Raw genomic sequence first — 12,139 nt, 5'->3', positions numbered from 1 at the left:
ACTGAATTATTTTCATGTTTTATATGTTAAGCATTTTGGTAAGGTTAGTTTAGCCGACACGTCTTCAGGTAGTAAGAATTGTTAAACATCCCTGTGGTAAGTCAGTTTAACAGGAACCACTTATGTCAAACCAATGGTAAGTGAATGAGAATCAGTACATCTCATTTCCATGAGGATTATATTTTTAGACCAACTCCCTCACTTATGGTCCTTCTCTATTTTTGTATATTTTACATAAATTAGATATGTCGATAGAACTAGCTTGACCTTGGAAGTAGTCCAGTTTAAGGAGTACTTTGTAAATGATATTACTGTGGATTCATTTGTTTTTGTGGATATCAATTTTTATACGAACGCAAACAATTTTTTGGGATCGTATAATGGTATGATGTCTTCGTCTACGTCTGCGTCCGTAGACACATTGGTTTTCGGACAATAACTTTAGTTAAAGTGAATGGATCTCTATGAAATTTTTTAAGAAGGTTCAATACCACAAAAGGAAGGTTGGGATTTATTTCGGGGATGATGGTCCCAACCGTTTAGGAATTAGGGGCCCAAAAAGGGACCCAAAACAAGCATTTTTCTAGTTTCAGGATAATAACTTGTGTATAAGTATTTCGATTGCACTGAAATTGTACCACAATGTTTAATACTACAAGTAGAAGGTTGGGATTCATTTTAGGGGTTATGGAGCCAACAGTATAGGAATTAAGGGCCAAAAAGGGGCCAAAAACAAGCATTTTTCTAGTTTCCAGACAATAACTAGTGTGTAAGTGTATGGATCTCTCTGACATTGTACCACAAGGTTCCATATAACAAAGGAAAGGCTTGGATTGAGTTTGGGTTAATTGCCCCAAACATGTAGGAATTAGGGGCCAAAAAAAGGCCAAAAACAAGCATTTTTCTAGTTTCCAGACAATAACTTGTGTGTAAGTGTATGGATATCTCAGAAATTGTACTACAAGGTTCGATACTACAAAGGAAAGGGGCTGGGATTGAGTTTTGGGGTTATTGCTCCAAGGGGGGGGGGGGTTCAAAAAGTTGGGGGGGGGAATTTTTTTCCCAATTGTTTTAAGAAATTCAAAAAACATTTTTTTTTTTCAAAATTTTTAAAATTTCGAATTTTTGAAAAGTTTCAAGAAGAAATCTTCAATTGCACAGTATTGCGCAATGGATTTATAAGATCTTTGACCACATTTATTTTGTGTCAGAAACCTATATTATGTAAAAAATTTGATCACAATCCAAATTCAGACAGTATCAAGCTTGAATATTGTGTCCAAATTTGCCCCAACTGTTCTGGGTTCGACCTCTGCGGTTGTATCAGGCTGCGCTCAGCGAAGCATTTTATTATGGATTGGAGAAATATATTTTCGTGGAAATTTATGCTTGATTGAACTTTTAAATTCATGGTTTGCCTCTACTAATGAATCCATGAAAATTGGTATCCAATGAATAATAATGAATCCACAGTATCCCTTATATGGTATAATCCATCAGATTCATTTTTGTCTCGCCTTGACGTAGTCAAAAAGCAAGTCTAAGGTATGCTGTTTCCGGCATTGGCGACAGCAGGGGTGTCATCAACAATTATTAACAATGCTTAGTTAACATGCATTATTTTGTGATTAGGTCAGTTTAAGGGGAACCACAAGTAGTTAATAAATGATGCTTAGTATGCAGTTGTATTAGCATTGGTACATTTCATTTACCTGGAGATTATTTGGTCCATCCCCCTCAGTCATGGTCTATGACTTTGAATGTTTTTCATAGTTAAAATGTTAAAGTTTGTGATTAGATCAGTTGAAGATGAACCACTTATGTAAAGTCAATGATATTTAGTATGCAGTTGTATTAGCATTTGCATGTCTCATTTCCATGAAGATTATATGCGCCCTGCCTCCTCATCATGGTGGTCACCGCGATATAGCCTTTTTGTGCAGATGCAGCATAAAGCAATCACCAATCAATTAATCTTCATCATGGTTCATAGACTTTTGATCTTTTGCATAGTTTACAAGTTAAAGTTTATGTTTAAGTCAGTTTAAAGGGAACAACTTATGATAAGTCAATGGTATTTGGTACGTAAATTGATAAGATTTGGCATTTCTCGTTTCCATGGAAGTTATTTGGCCCTGTGCCTTCAGTCATGGTTTATTGACTGAATGTTTTGCATAGTTATTGCCATTTTAATTTGAACATTGGCATTATACTATCAAAATTACAAAAAGACGAGACATATCTCTGTGTCAACAGTTCATTTTTTATACGACCGCAAAAAAATTTTGTGGTCGTATATTGGTATGACGTTGGCGTCGTCGTCGTCGTCGTCGTCGTCGTCATCCGGCGTCGTCGTCCGAATACATATTGGTTTTCGCACTCTAACTTTAGTTTAAGTGAATGGATCTTTCTGAAATTTGACCATAAGGTTAAATACCACAAAAGGAAGGTTGGGATTGATTTTGGGGGTTATGGTACCAACAGTTAAGGAATTAGGGGCCAAAAAGGGGCCAAAAATGAGCATTTTCTAGTTTCCAGACAATAACTGTGGAACGGTGTATGGATCTCTCTGAAATTATACTACAAGTTTCCATACCACAAAGGGATGGTTAGGATTTGCTTTGGGGGGTTATGGCTCAAACCGTTTAGGAATTAGGGGCAAAAAAGGGGGAAAAACAAGGTTGTCCTGGTTAATGGACAAATACTTTAGTACAAAACATAATTTAAAGCAGTGTAAGGGAGATAAATCAAATACATCATTGAAATTATCTCCCTTACACTGCTTTTAAATTATGTATAAAGTAATGGTTAATGAACAATAAAGATAATCTAAAACAGTGTAAGGGAGGTAATCAAAATACAACGTTTTGGTTACTTCCCTTACACTGCTTTTAAATTATGTTTAAAGAAATGCATATTTATAAAGGAAGACCAGTAAAAATATCTGCAAATGTTTTCATCTTTTTTTTTTACAAAAAAATCCATATGAAAGATTTGACACTATATTTTTATTAATTCTATTATAAAATAGATTAAGTTAGCACTATGGTAAATTTAAATGGGTAATTATGGTTGCCAACTCCATTGGAAATTTGAATTGAGATTATGACCATATCTTGAGGGAAAGAATTTTTTTGGGGGAAAAAGGGGGGGGGGGGGGATAAAAAGAAATTGTGGGGGGGGCCAATTTTTTCTCATTTCAGATTTCAGAAATTAAAAAGAATTATTCTTCAAATATTATTTTTTTTTCAAATTTCAAATATTGAAAAATTTCAAGAAGTAATCTTTAATTGCACAGTATGGCGCATTAGATTTGTAAAATCTTTGATCACATTTATTTATTTGTTATGCCGAATCTAACAGTGTATTTAGATTTTTAATTTTGGGTCCAGTTTTCAAATTGGTCTACATTAATGTCCAAAGGGTCCAAAATTAAACTTTGTTTGATTTTAGCAAAAATTGAATATATGAGGTTCTTTGATATGCTGAATCTAAACATGTATTTAGATTTTTGATTTTTGGCCCAGTTTTCAAGTTGGTCCAAATTGGGGTCCAAAATTAAACTTTGTTTGATTTCAACAAAAATTGAATATATGGGGTTCTTTGATATGCTGAATCTAACCATGTATTTAGATTTTTTATTTGTGGACCCCATCATCTAATTGGTTCATATTGAGGTCAAAAGGGTCCAAAATTAAACTTTGTTTGATTTCATCTAAAATTGAATTATTGGGGTTCTTTGATATTCCAAATCTAACTGTGTATTTAGGTTTTTAATTTTGGGTCCTGTTTTTTAAATTGGTCTACATTGAGGTCCAAAGGGTCCAAATTAAACTTAGTTTGATTTTAACAAAAATTGAATTCTTGGGGTTCTTTGATTTGCTGAATCTAAACATGTGTTTAGATTTTTGATTATGGGCCCAGTTTTCAAGTTGGTCCAAGATAGGGTCCAGTATTTAAACTTTGTTTGATTTCAACAAAAATTGAATATATGGGGTTCTTTGATATGCTGAATCTAAACATGTATTTAGATTTTTGATTATGGGCCCAGTTTTCAAGTTGGTCCAAATTGGGGTCCAAAATTAAACTTTGTTTGATTTCAACAAAAATTGAATATATGAGGTTCTTTGATATGCTGAATCTAACCATGTATTTAGATTTTTTATTTGTAGGCCCCGCTATCAAATTGGTTCATATTGAGGTCAAAAGGGTCCAAAATTAAACTTTGTTTGATTTCATAGAAAATTGAATTCTTGGGGTTCTTTGATATGCCAAATCTAACCGTGTTTTTAGATTTTTAATTTGGGTCCCGTTTTTTAAATTGGTCTTCATTGAGGTCCAAAGGGTCCAAAATTAAACTTAGTTTGATTTTAACAAAAATTGAATTCTTGGGGTTCTTTGATATGCTGAATCTAAACATGTGTTTAGATTTTTGATTATGGGCCCAGTTTTCAAGTTGGTCCAAGTTGGGGTCCAAAATTATACTTTTTTTGATTTCAACAAAAATTGAATATATGGGGTTCTTTGATATGCTGAATCTAACCATGAATTTAGATTTTTTATTTGTGGGCCCCGCTATCAAATTGGTTCATATTGAGGTCAAAAGGGTCCAAAATTAAACTTTGTTTGATTTCATCAAAAATTGAATTATTGGGGTTCTTTGATATTCCAAATCTAACCGTGTATTTAGATTTTTAATTTTAAGTCCCGTTTTTTAAATTGGTCTACATTAAGGTCCAAAGGGTCCAAAATTAAACTTAGTTTGATTTTAGCAAAAATTGAATTCTTTGGGTTCTTTGATATGCTGAATCTAAACATGTGTTTAGATTTTTGATTATGGGCCCAGTTTTCAAGTTTGTCCAAGTTGGGGTCCAAAATTAAACTTTGTTTGATTTTAACAAAAATTGAATATATGGGTTTCTTTGATATGCTGAATCTAACCATGTATTTTGATTTTGGACATTGGACCATAATAGGTAAATTAAAAAAATTCAAGTTCTTAGACCACATTCTTTCTGTGTCAGAAACCTATGCTGTGTCAAATATTTAATAACAATCCAAATTCAGAGCTGTATCAAGCTTGAATGTTGTGTCCATACTTGCCCCAACTGTTCAGGGTTCGACCTCTGCGGTCGTATCAAGCTGCGCCCCAGCGAAGCATTTTATTTTTATATCATCTCAAAATAGTTTATTATTATTATACTTAGTGTTTGTACATGTATTTGTATGATGGTCTCCATTTCTTATCATTTTATAAAGTAACATTTTATGTTTTTTGAATTGCAGGCAGGCTTTGGTTTAGGATCAGGTGGTGGTGGTATACCCATGGATTTTAGTCAGATATTAAATAACCCACATGTAATGGAAATGGTAAGATTTTGTCTTTCAGATTTTAAGATTTTGCGAAAAGCTGTAAAAATATAACTTGTGTTTTTGTATTTTTAATGTAAGTTCAGAAATTATTGCATAATTTGTTATGCCACAGACCAAAACTTAAGATTATTTGTGCAGTTTAAAGAATTAGAATTTAATGAAACTTTCTCAGAAATTTTCACTCTGCTCTTCCTATTTTGTTTTTTATCCAAATTAATTTTGAAGTTTCAATTAGCTAATTTTGTATCCCCTACTTCTAAATTCCTGATTAGAATTCATTGATACTTTCTCAGAATCTACACCATATAATGCCATTGTGAACCTCTCATTTTGTTTTATGATCCAAATGATTTTTTTGTGTTTCCCTTTGCAAATCATGAAATTTGTAAGGGGCAGGTACCATTTTTCTGAGCTTGGCTCGCAGTACTTTTATTTATCAGTAATATATATAAAAGCTTCTTTTTTTCAAATTTACTATTGCATATAAATAAAAGGAGATGTGGGGTATATTTTCAAGGAGACAGCAACTTAAAGACTATAAAGGTCTATACATTAGGTTGAACTCTAAATTGCCTATGAAAGTTGTAAATGAATTAAACAGTAACTGTCAATGATCTACCATCAACATCATATTCCCTAAATGACAGAAAATATAGATGACTTTAGTTATCAATAGACAACATCTTATAAGATTAGGTTAACTACACAAATTGTGAAAGAAACACATTTAAGAATAACAAATAACATACTGAATTAATTTTTTACAGGCAACACAAATGATGGGTAATCCACAAATGCAGCAAATGTAAGACTATGTATATATATATATATAAGCATTGTTCATTTCATCATTTGGAACTTTTGAATTACTAGATAAAAAACTGTTTTCTTAAAAAAAAAATGGAACTTGAGGAATTTGTTCGGTAATTAACCATGCGATCACACAAAAAGTAGAAGTAACGATTTAAGGAAAAATTTACCATAAACTCAAATGTATTCCTAATTATCTTGGATTGCAAAATCAAATGTTTAATCTAAGTACTTTAATAAAACTAAACAGTAGTTAACCCCTTCGCCCCCAATCCCGCCTGTAGTCGTGATGGCGACCACCATTCTTTGATGGCCCATATGACTCTCCATACTTTTTTAGAACTGCCCCAGCTGAACTGTCTTGACAGCAGGGACTTCAACCATGCACTTCATGGTCCATAAACTCTTCTCAGATGTGTGTTTATGAAAATATGGCAACTTTAATGGCCTTTTAAAGTTCAAAATCGGAAAAACATGAAAAGTAGCCAAAATCAGGTAGGAGTGGGAGTCTTTTGATGGCCACTGCGTAACTGGTATGGGCTGTAGGTATTAACTATTATCATATATACATGCATAGGTGGTACAGGAACACAAGGAGGTAGAATATGGCCAAAAGAAATCTGGTCTGTAAAATCTAGGTCAGAAATCTGTAAAATGGACATTTAGGCAGACCTGGCTTGCCAATAATAATTCCCCAGCAAGACACTCGAGTCACATTTACTTCCAGTCAGTATGGATGGATTACTGTAACTATCAGGTAATACTTGAATGACAAAGAAACACAGTTTGGTCAATGTTCACTTCTCAAGGTTGTATTAAAATCGAAAAATAGACTGAAAATGACAATTTTTCAGTAGGGGTGGGTTTAAACCCACCAGAAAATATACCAGCTCCCACCCCACCACCCACCCATGCCATCTGTCCCCAATTCTCAATACATAGTTTAATAGATCAGCATCAGCTACAGCATCAAGAGTGAAATAATTTGCATATGTTTGCAAATTTTCGAAAATGCCTGATTTTCGAGAAATCTCTTGGGGTCGAATGAGTTAAATATAAATCTATTTTTACGAGTATTTAAGCCATAAAGTGACAAAAATTTGGAAAGATCTTGACTATTTGCCTAGCACATGTATATAAATAATGTAAAGCACAACTATCACCAAAAAAAAGATAATCCCACAGGATGTGTATTTTGTGTTTATCTATTAACTGGCAAAAAGTTATTTTGGGTGAAGATTGTTCTCTTTGTTAATTAGGTCAAAATGTATCAAAAATTAGCATGTTTTTGCCTAAAAGGTCAAATAGTACCTTCTCCTTTGGAAGTTCAGATTTTGATGACCAACTTTGAAAATAGCATGCAATTGGTATATATTGGTAGCTGTGAATTTGATTATTGATATTTTGGGTGATTGCATATTATTCAATTACACTCTAGTGCGTTAGAAGAAGTTTTACTTTGATTCAAGATTCCACAGTTGATGTTAAGATGCAACTGCAGTCATTTTCAAATAATAAAAGAAAGTGCATGTAATAACATTGTGATGATTATGGACTTTCTGGGCATTTCATTAAAGATGGTGCCTGGTATATTTAGCCTTCTTGAGAATAGTTTGAATCTACCTAAATTAAGGAAATCTAATGATATATTTAAAAAATTTTAAATTAGCGCAAAAGCAAGTAACATATACCGTAGTAACCATACCAGGCATTTATTTCATTGAAATGTGTCTGTTAAATTCATTTGTCAGCACCAACCTGACTTTTCTAAGTATCACCTTAGAAAAGTGCCTCATCTTAGAAAAAAAAGTTATATAAGATATTCATATCTGACAGAGAAAACCAGTTGCCAAAAAAATATAAACACAAAAAGTGGAGGATTACAATTACAGTCTGATAAAGGAAATAAAATATTGAATCTTATTTTTCAAACCAAAACCTGAATAAAATTTTCATAACAAGATCAATATTACCTAGAAACTAATTCCATTTTGTATTATCTGTGATGTCGACAGAATTAGGTCTTGGTACCTTTGTATGAATTTCTTGTAGGTAGTCATACTATTATGATTTGTGAATGGTAAATAATATACTTGATAATTGCAGGATGTCAAACATGATGTCAGGGTTTGGTGCTCCTGGGGCAGGAGGTAATCCAGAGGAAGCACCAGAAGGGGGAGCCCCAGGAGTACCGGGAGTACCGGGAGGAATCGGTAACATATTACAAATGTAAGTTTAAATGGAACTCTGTTTATGTGAAACCTCTGCACTTCATACTGATGGGTCTTTATTTCACATAAACTAGTTTGTTAATACTAAATGTTGACCTGTAAGTCTGACAGTAGAGAAAAATATCACTAGTATTAATGTTAATAGAAATTGGAAGAAATATAAGTGATTATAAAGAATACTGAGGATAAATTCTCAGACCATAATCTACCACTTCAGGACTATAATTTGTGTTCAAACTGACAATAATATCAAGTTTTTAAGTTGTAATATTTCAGGTTACGAGGGTAATGATAAGAATAAAAAACAGGTGTGCAGTATACTTCAGTGAGGCAGCAATCCAATGACACCAAAAAATCAAAAGATATCTAAAGGGCAACATACAGTGAGATTAAGTTAGATTGTTTAAATAAGTGAAAGTAGTACTGGTTTATACAGACATATTAGACCAACAAAATAGATCTAGAGTATTAGAACTAGGATCTTGAGTGGTAATTTTTCAACTTTTTAGATAATTTTTCTGATATTCATTATGCAAAGAATTCCTCATGATTCATTAACACTTTACGTTTCAATAATGGTTGTTTCAGTGGTCAGCAAATGGCCTCACAGATGCAAGAAAGTAATCCTGAGCTTGTAGCACAATTACGACAACAAATGGGTAGACCACCTAATAATCCAGATGGAAGTAATGGTAAGCATTCAGCTTCATACTTTGTTTGGCCTTTTTAACTTTTTTGATTCGTATGTCACTATTGAGTCTTTTGTATACAAAACTTGCATCTGGTGTCCAAAATTCTATCCTGGTATCTATGATGAGTTTATTTACATCAGTTTTATATACTGCAACTAGCAGATGAAATATTATGCAAACATGATAATAAGATAGAATAATTAGTTATTTTTCCTCACCATTAGATGAAATGATTGATTGGTTAAAATTGGACTGATACCCTAATAATATTTGATATGAGATCATGAAGTTTTGAATACAATTAGGCCTGCATTAGATAATTTCAATATTTTAAAAACAATAACGGAAACAGCTTTTCATTCTTCATTTTTTTTGCAAGCCCCCCCCCAAAAAAAATAATAAATTAGAAAAAACAATCTCGGTATTCTATTTAAACATAACACTCATCTCAGAAAGGTACACAGGAATCATTTCTTTGTCTGTCTACTTTTAAAACTCGGCTTCACACCAGATTCTTATATAAAGTTGAACATCAATTTTAATGTTGGTTTACTTTGAAAATTATTTAACCTCTATAGGTAAAGATATCTTTATTTGTAAAAGTCCTGATTGAGAAAACAACATATTCATATTTCACTACAATGCAGAAGAACCAGTTCTATCCGTATTTATGTCACTAGATGGTAAACTTTCAAAGAGTCATTGAATGTTAACTAAAATTCATTGTATTCCTGATTCATGTCTTATAAGTATAATTTAGATTTTTATGACAAAATAAGATAATATTCATATTAATTTTATCTAATTTCATTGACTTTACTATATTGACTCTGTATAGGTGACACAAATACATGGGAAATAGACATACCTCTTTTGAATTTTTTGACATGAATTTTCTTAGCATTTGATGTATGGATTGTGTGATAAATGTAATTATTACATTGATAGCATTGAATTACATTGATTTCCCAGTCAAATAAAAACCGATAATTTCACATGTGAAATAAACGTGGTTATTTCACTCTCTGACGTCATACAACAATAGGCGTTGTCAAGACGTCGATAACGTCGGATCAAAACAAATAGTGAATGCGTAGAAAAAAGATATAGTTCCTTACATTTTCTACATTAATTTCATTAAAAAAAGCCATTTGCCAATGTAATAAAAAGAATAACTAATCAAAGAATTCAAATATCGAAAAATATTCAACTCGTGACCGAACAACACTGATAATTAACTCATGCGCTAAGCGCATTATTGAATTAATGTGTTGTTAGGTCACTCGTTGAATATTTTTCTCTATTTGAATTCTTCGATTAGTTATTCTATAATTCATGACATCATCATTGTTAATTTTTACGAGTAAGGTTTCAACTTTTCTTCCCTTCAAAACTCATGAAGTGGAAGAATAACTGACAACACTATGGCAAAAAAGAAAAAAAAAAAGAAAAAAAAACAATGAAAAGATGAACAATTCCACAGAACCCTACATAGAAAACTAAACACTGAGAAAAACAAACCCCTCCAAAAACTGGAGTAAGATTTAATAATGAATCATTATTTATTTGAGGAATATATTTGTTGATTATTTTTTATCTTCCTTTGTTGTAGATGCTGATAGCAATCCTGATCCCCAACAACAATGATGTGATTAACTGTACTGTAAATTGATGTTTATTTTGTCGTGATGGAATCTGTAAACTGATAAAAGATATGGAAGAAGAAATTTGTATAAGGATTGATCACTCAACTCTGGAAACCAGAAATTTGTCTTTGTATACTAAAGAGATATCCGCCTACTATGAAAGATATTTTTTTAAATATTACCATGTATGTTTATTTTTTTTTAATTTCAAATAATTTGTCAATCAATTATTTATGGAAATCTAAGATATTAAAACTAATTTTATAATACATGATGGCTATATTTTAGGCATTTTTTAAAATAATCAGATCAGCTGAGATTCATAATGAAAAGAGGTAAGAAAGGTAAATGGAGGCTGTGACTGCAGCCTGCCTCATTTAAAAAAATGGTTACCTACTGTCATTTGTATCATCTTGAGTCATTTGAATATTACAAATAAATTGCAGTAGTATGTGGGAAGTTCAATGAATTTAAATTTGCCTGTTTGATAATTTATCCAAGATTAACTGATATTTAAACTTTTTTGGAATAACTAGCAGTTGGTTTTAAAAAGAGGGCTGCAGAGCCAGTTTTGATAAGTAGCCGTTATTTTTACCTTAGCATTTAATGAATAAATGGTTCACTTTAAAAACAGAATATTTATTGAGTCTTCTACACACTGAAGTAGTTTAGCTGTAAAATTGTATAATGATCAAGATTAATACATGAATTGGTACGTGGTACATGAAGATTCATTGATGAATATTTGTTTTCAGTGTTAAATATATTTATTAATGAGTTGTTTATTTTATTAGTATATTTAATAAATGCATATTTATCATTTATAGTTCTTTTCATTACTTTAGGTAAAGTTGATCTGTTCTGCATAAAGTCATAGATTCAGATACTCAGAGCTTTTAATGACTATCATTACAGAAGAATAATGTCTGTGTTATAATAAAAATAGTTTGAGAATTTTTGAAGTAACAAGAGGGTGAACATTTATGTTGGTATATTATCTTGGAACTAAGTTTTCGTTAAATTTTCTCTTTCACCTTTTAATCTAAAGATGACAAAATGGTTAGTTTTAAATGATTTTAGTTCACTGTTTTTAAGATAAAAGTTCTGTTTGCCATGAAAAAAATCAATGTTTAAAATCTACAGTATGCCAAGATTTCATCTTTCATTACATTGTAATCATAGACTCATTGAGAATTAAACCAATATACATTTATGCCATCTATGTCATTTATCGTATCTTAATGGTATTAAAAAGAGTTATTTTCATAAAATCAATGCTTTCTTGTTGCAACAGAATGGCAAAGTTATTTCATTGGTAAACAGTTTTGTTCTGCTAAAAGTTTCCATTTTTTCTTCATTCAGATTCAAATCATTGCAATGCTGAGAT

The 12,139-nt window shown here is 31.7% G+C and overlaps 1 protein-coding gene across 1 annotated transcript in view; it reads left to right on the top strand.

The window, feature by feature from the left end:
- Positions 1-11,574, top strand: part of LOC127708663 (small glutamine-rich tetratricopeptide repeat-containing protein alpha-like) — a 34,381-nt gene extending 22,807 nt beyond the window's left edge. Inside the window, exons 8-12 of the mRNA XM_052213749.1 lie at positions 5,287-5,370; positions 6,141-6,178; positions 8,290-8,412; positions 9,003-9,106; positions 10,719-11,574. Coding sequence (XP_052069709.1) covers positions 5,287-5,370; positions 6,141-6,178; positions 8,290-8,412; positions 9,003-9,106; positions 10,719-10,753 — 384 coding nt within the window. The 3' untranslated portion in view covers positions 10,754-11,574. The remainder of the gene's footprint in view (positions 1-5,286; positions 5,371-6,140; positions 6,179-8,289; positions 8,413-9,002; positions 9,107-10,718) is intronic.
- The last annotated feature ends 565 nt before the right edge of the window (positions 11,575-12,139 follow it).

Source organism: Mytilus californianus, unplaced genomic scaffold (genome assembly GCF_021869535.1).
Source record: "Mytilus californianus isolate M0D057914Y unplaced genomic scaffold, xbMytCali1.0.p SCAF_1, whole genome shotgun sequence".
NCBI classification, from domain to species: domain Eukaryota; kingdom Metazoa; phylum Mollusca; class Bivalvia; order Mytilida; family Mytilidae; genus Mytilus; species Mytilus californianus.
Note: the sequence above shows the minus strand (reverse complement) of the source record. Positions and strands in the feature narration are given on the sequence as shown.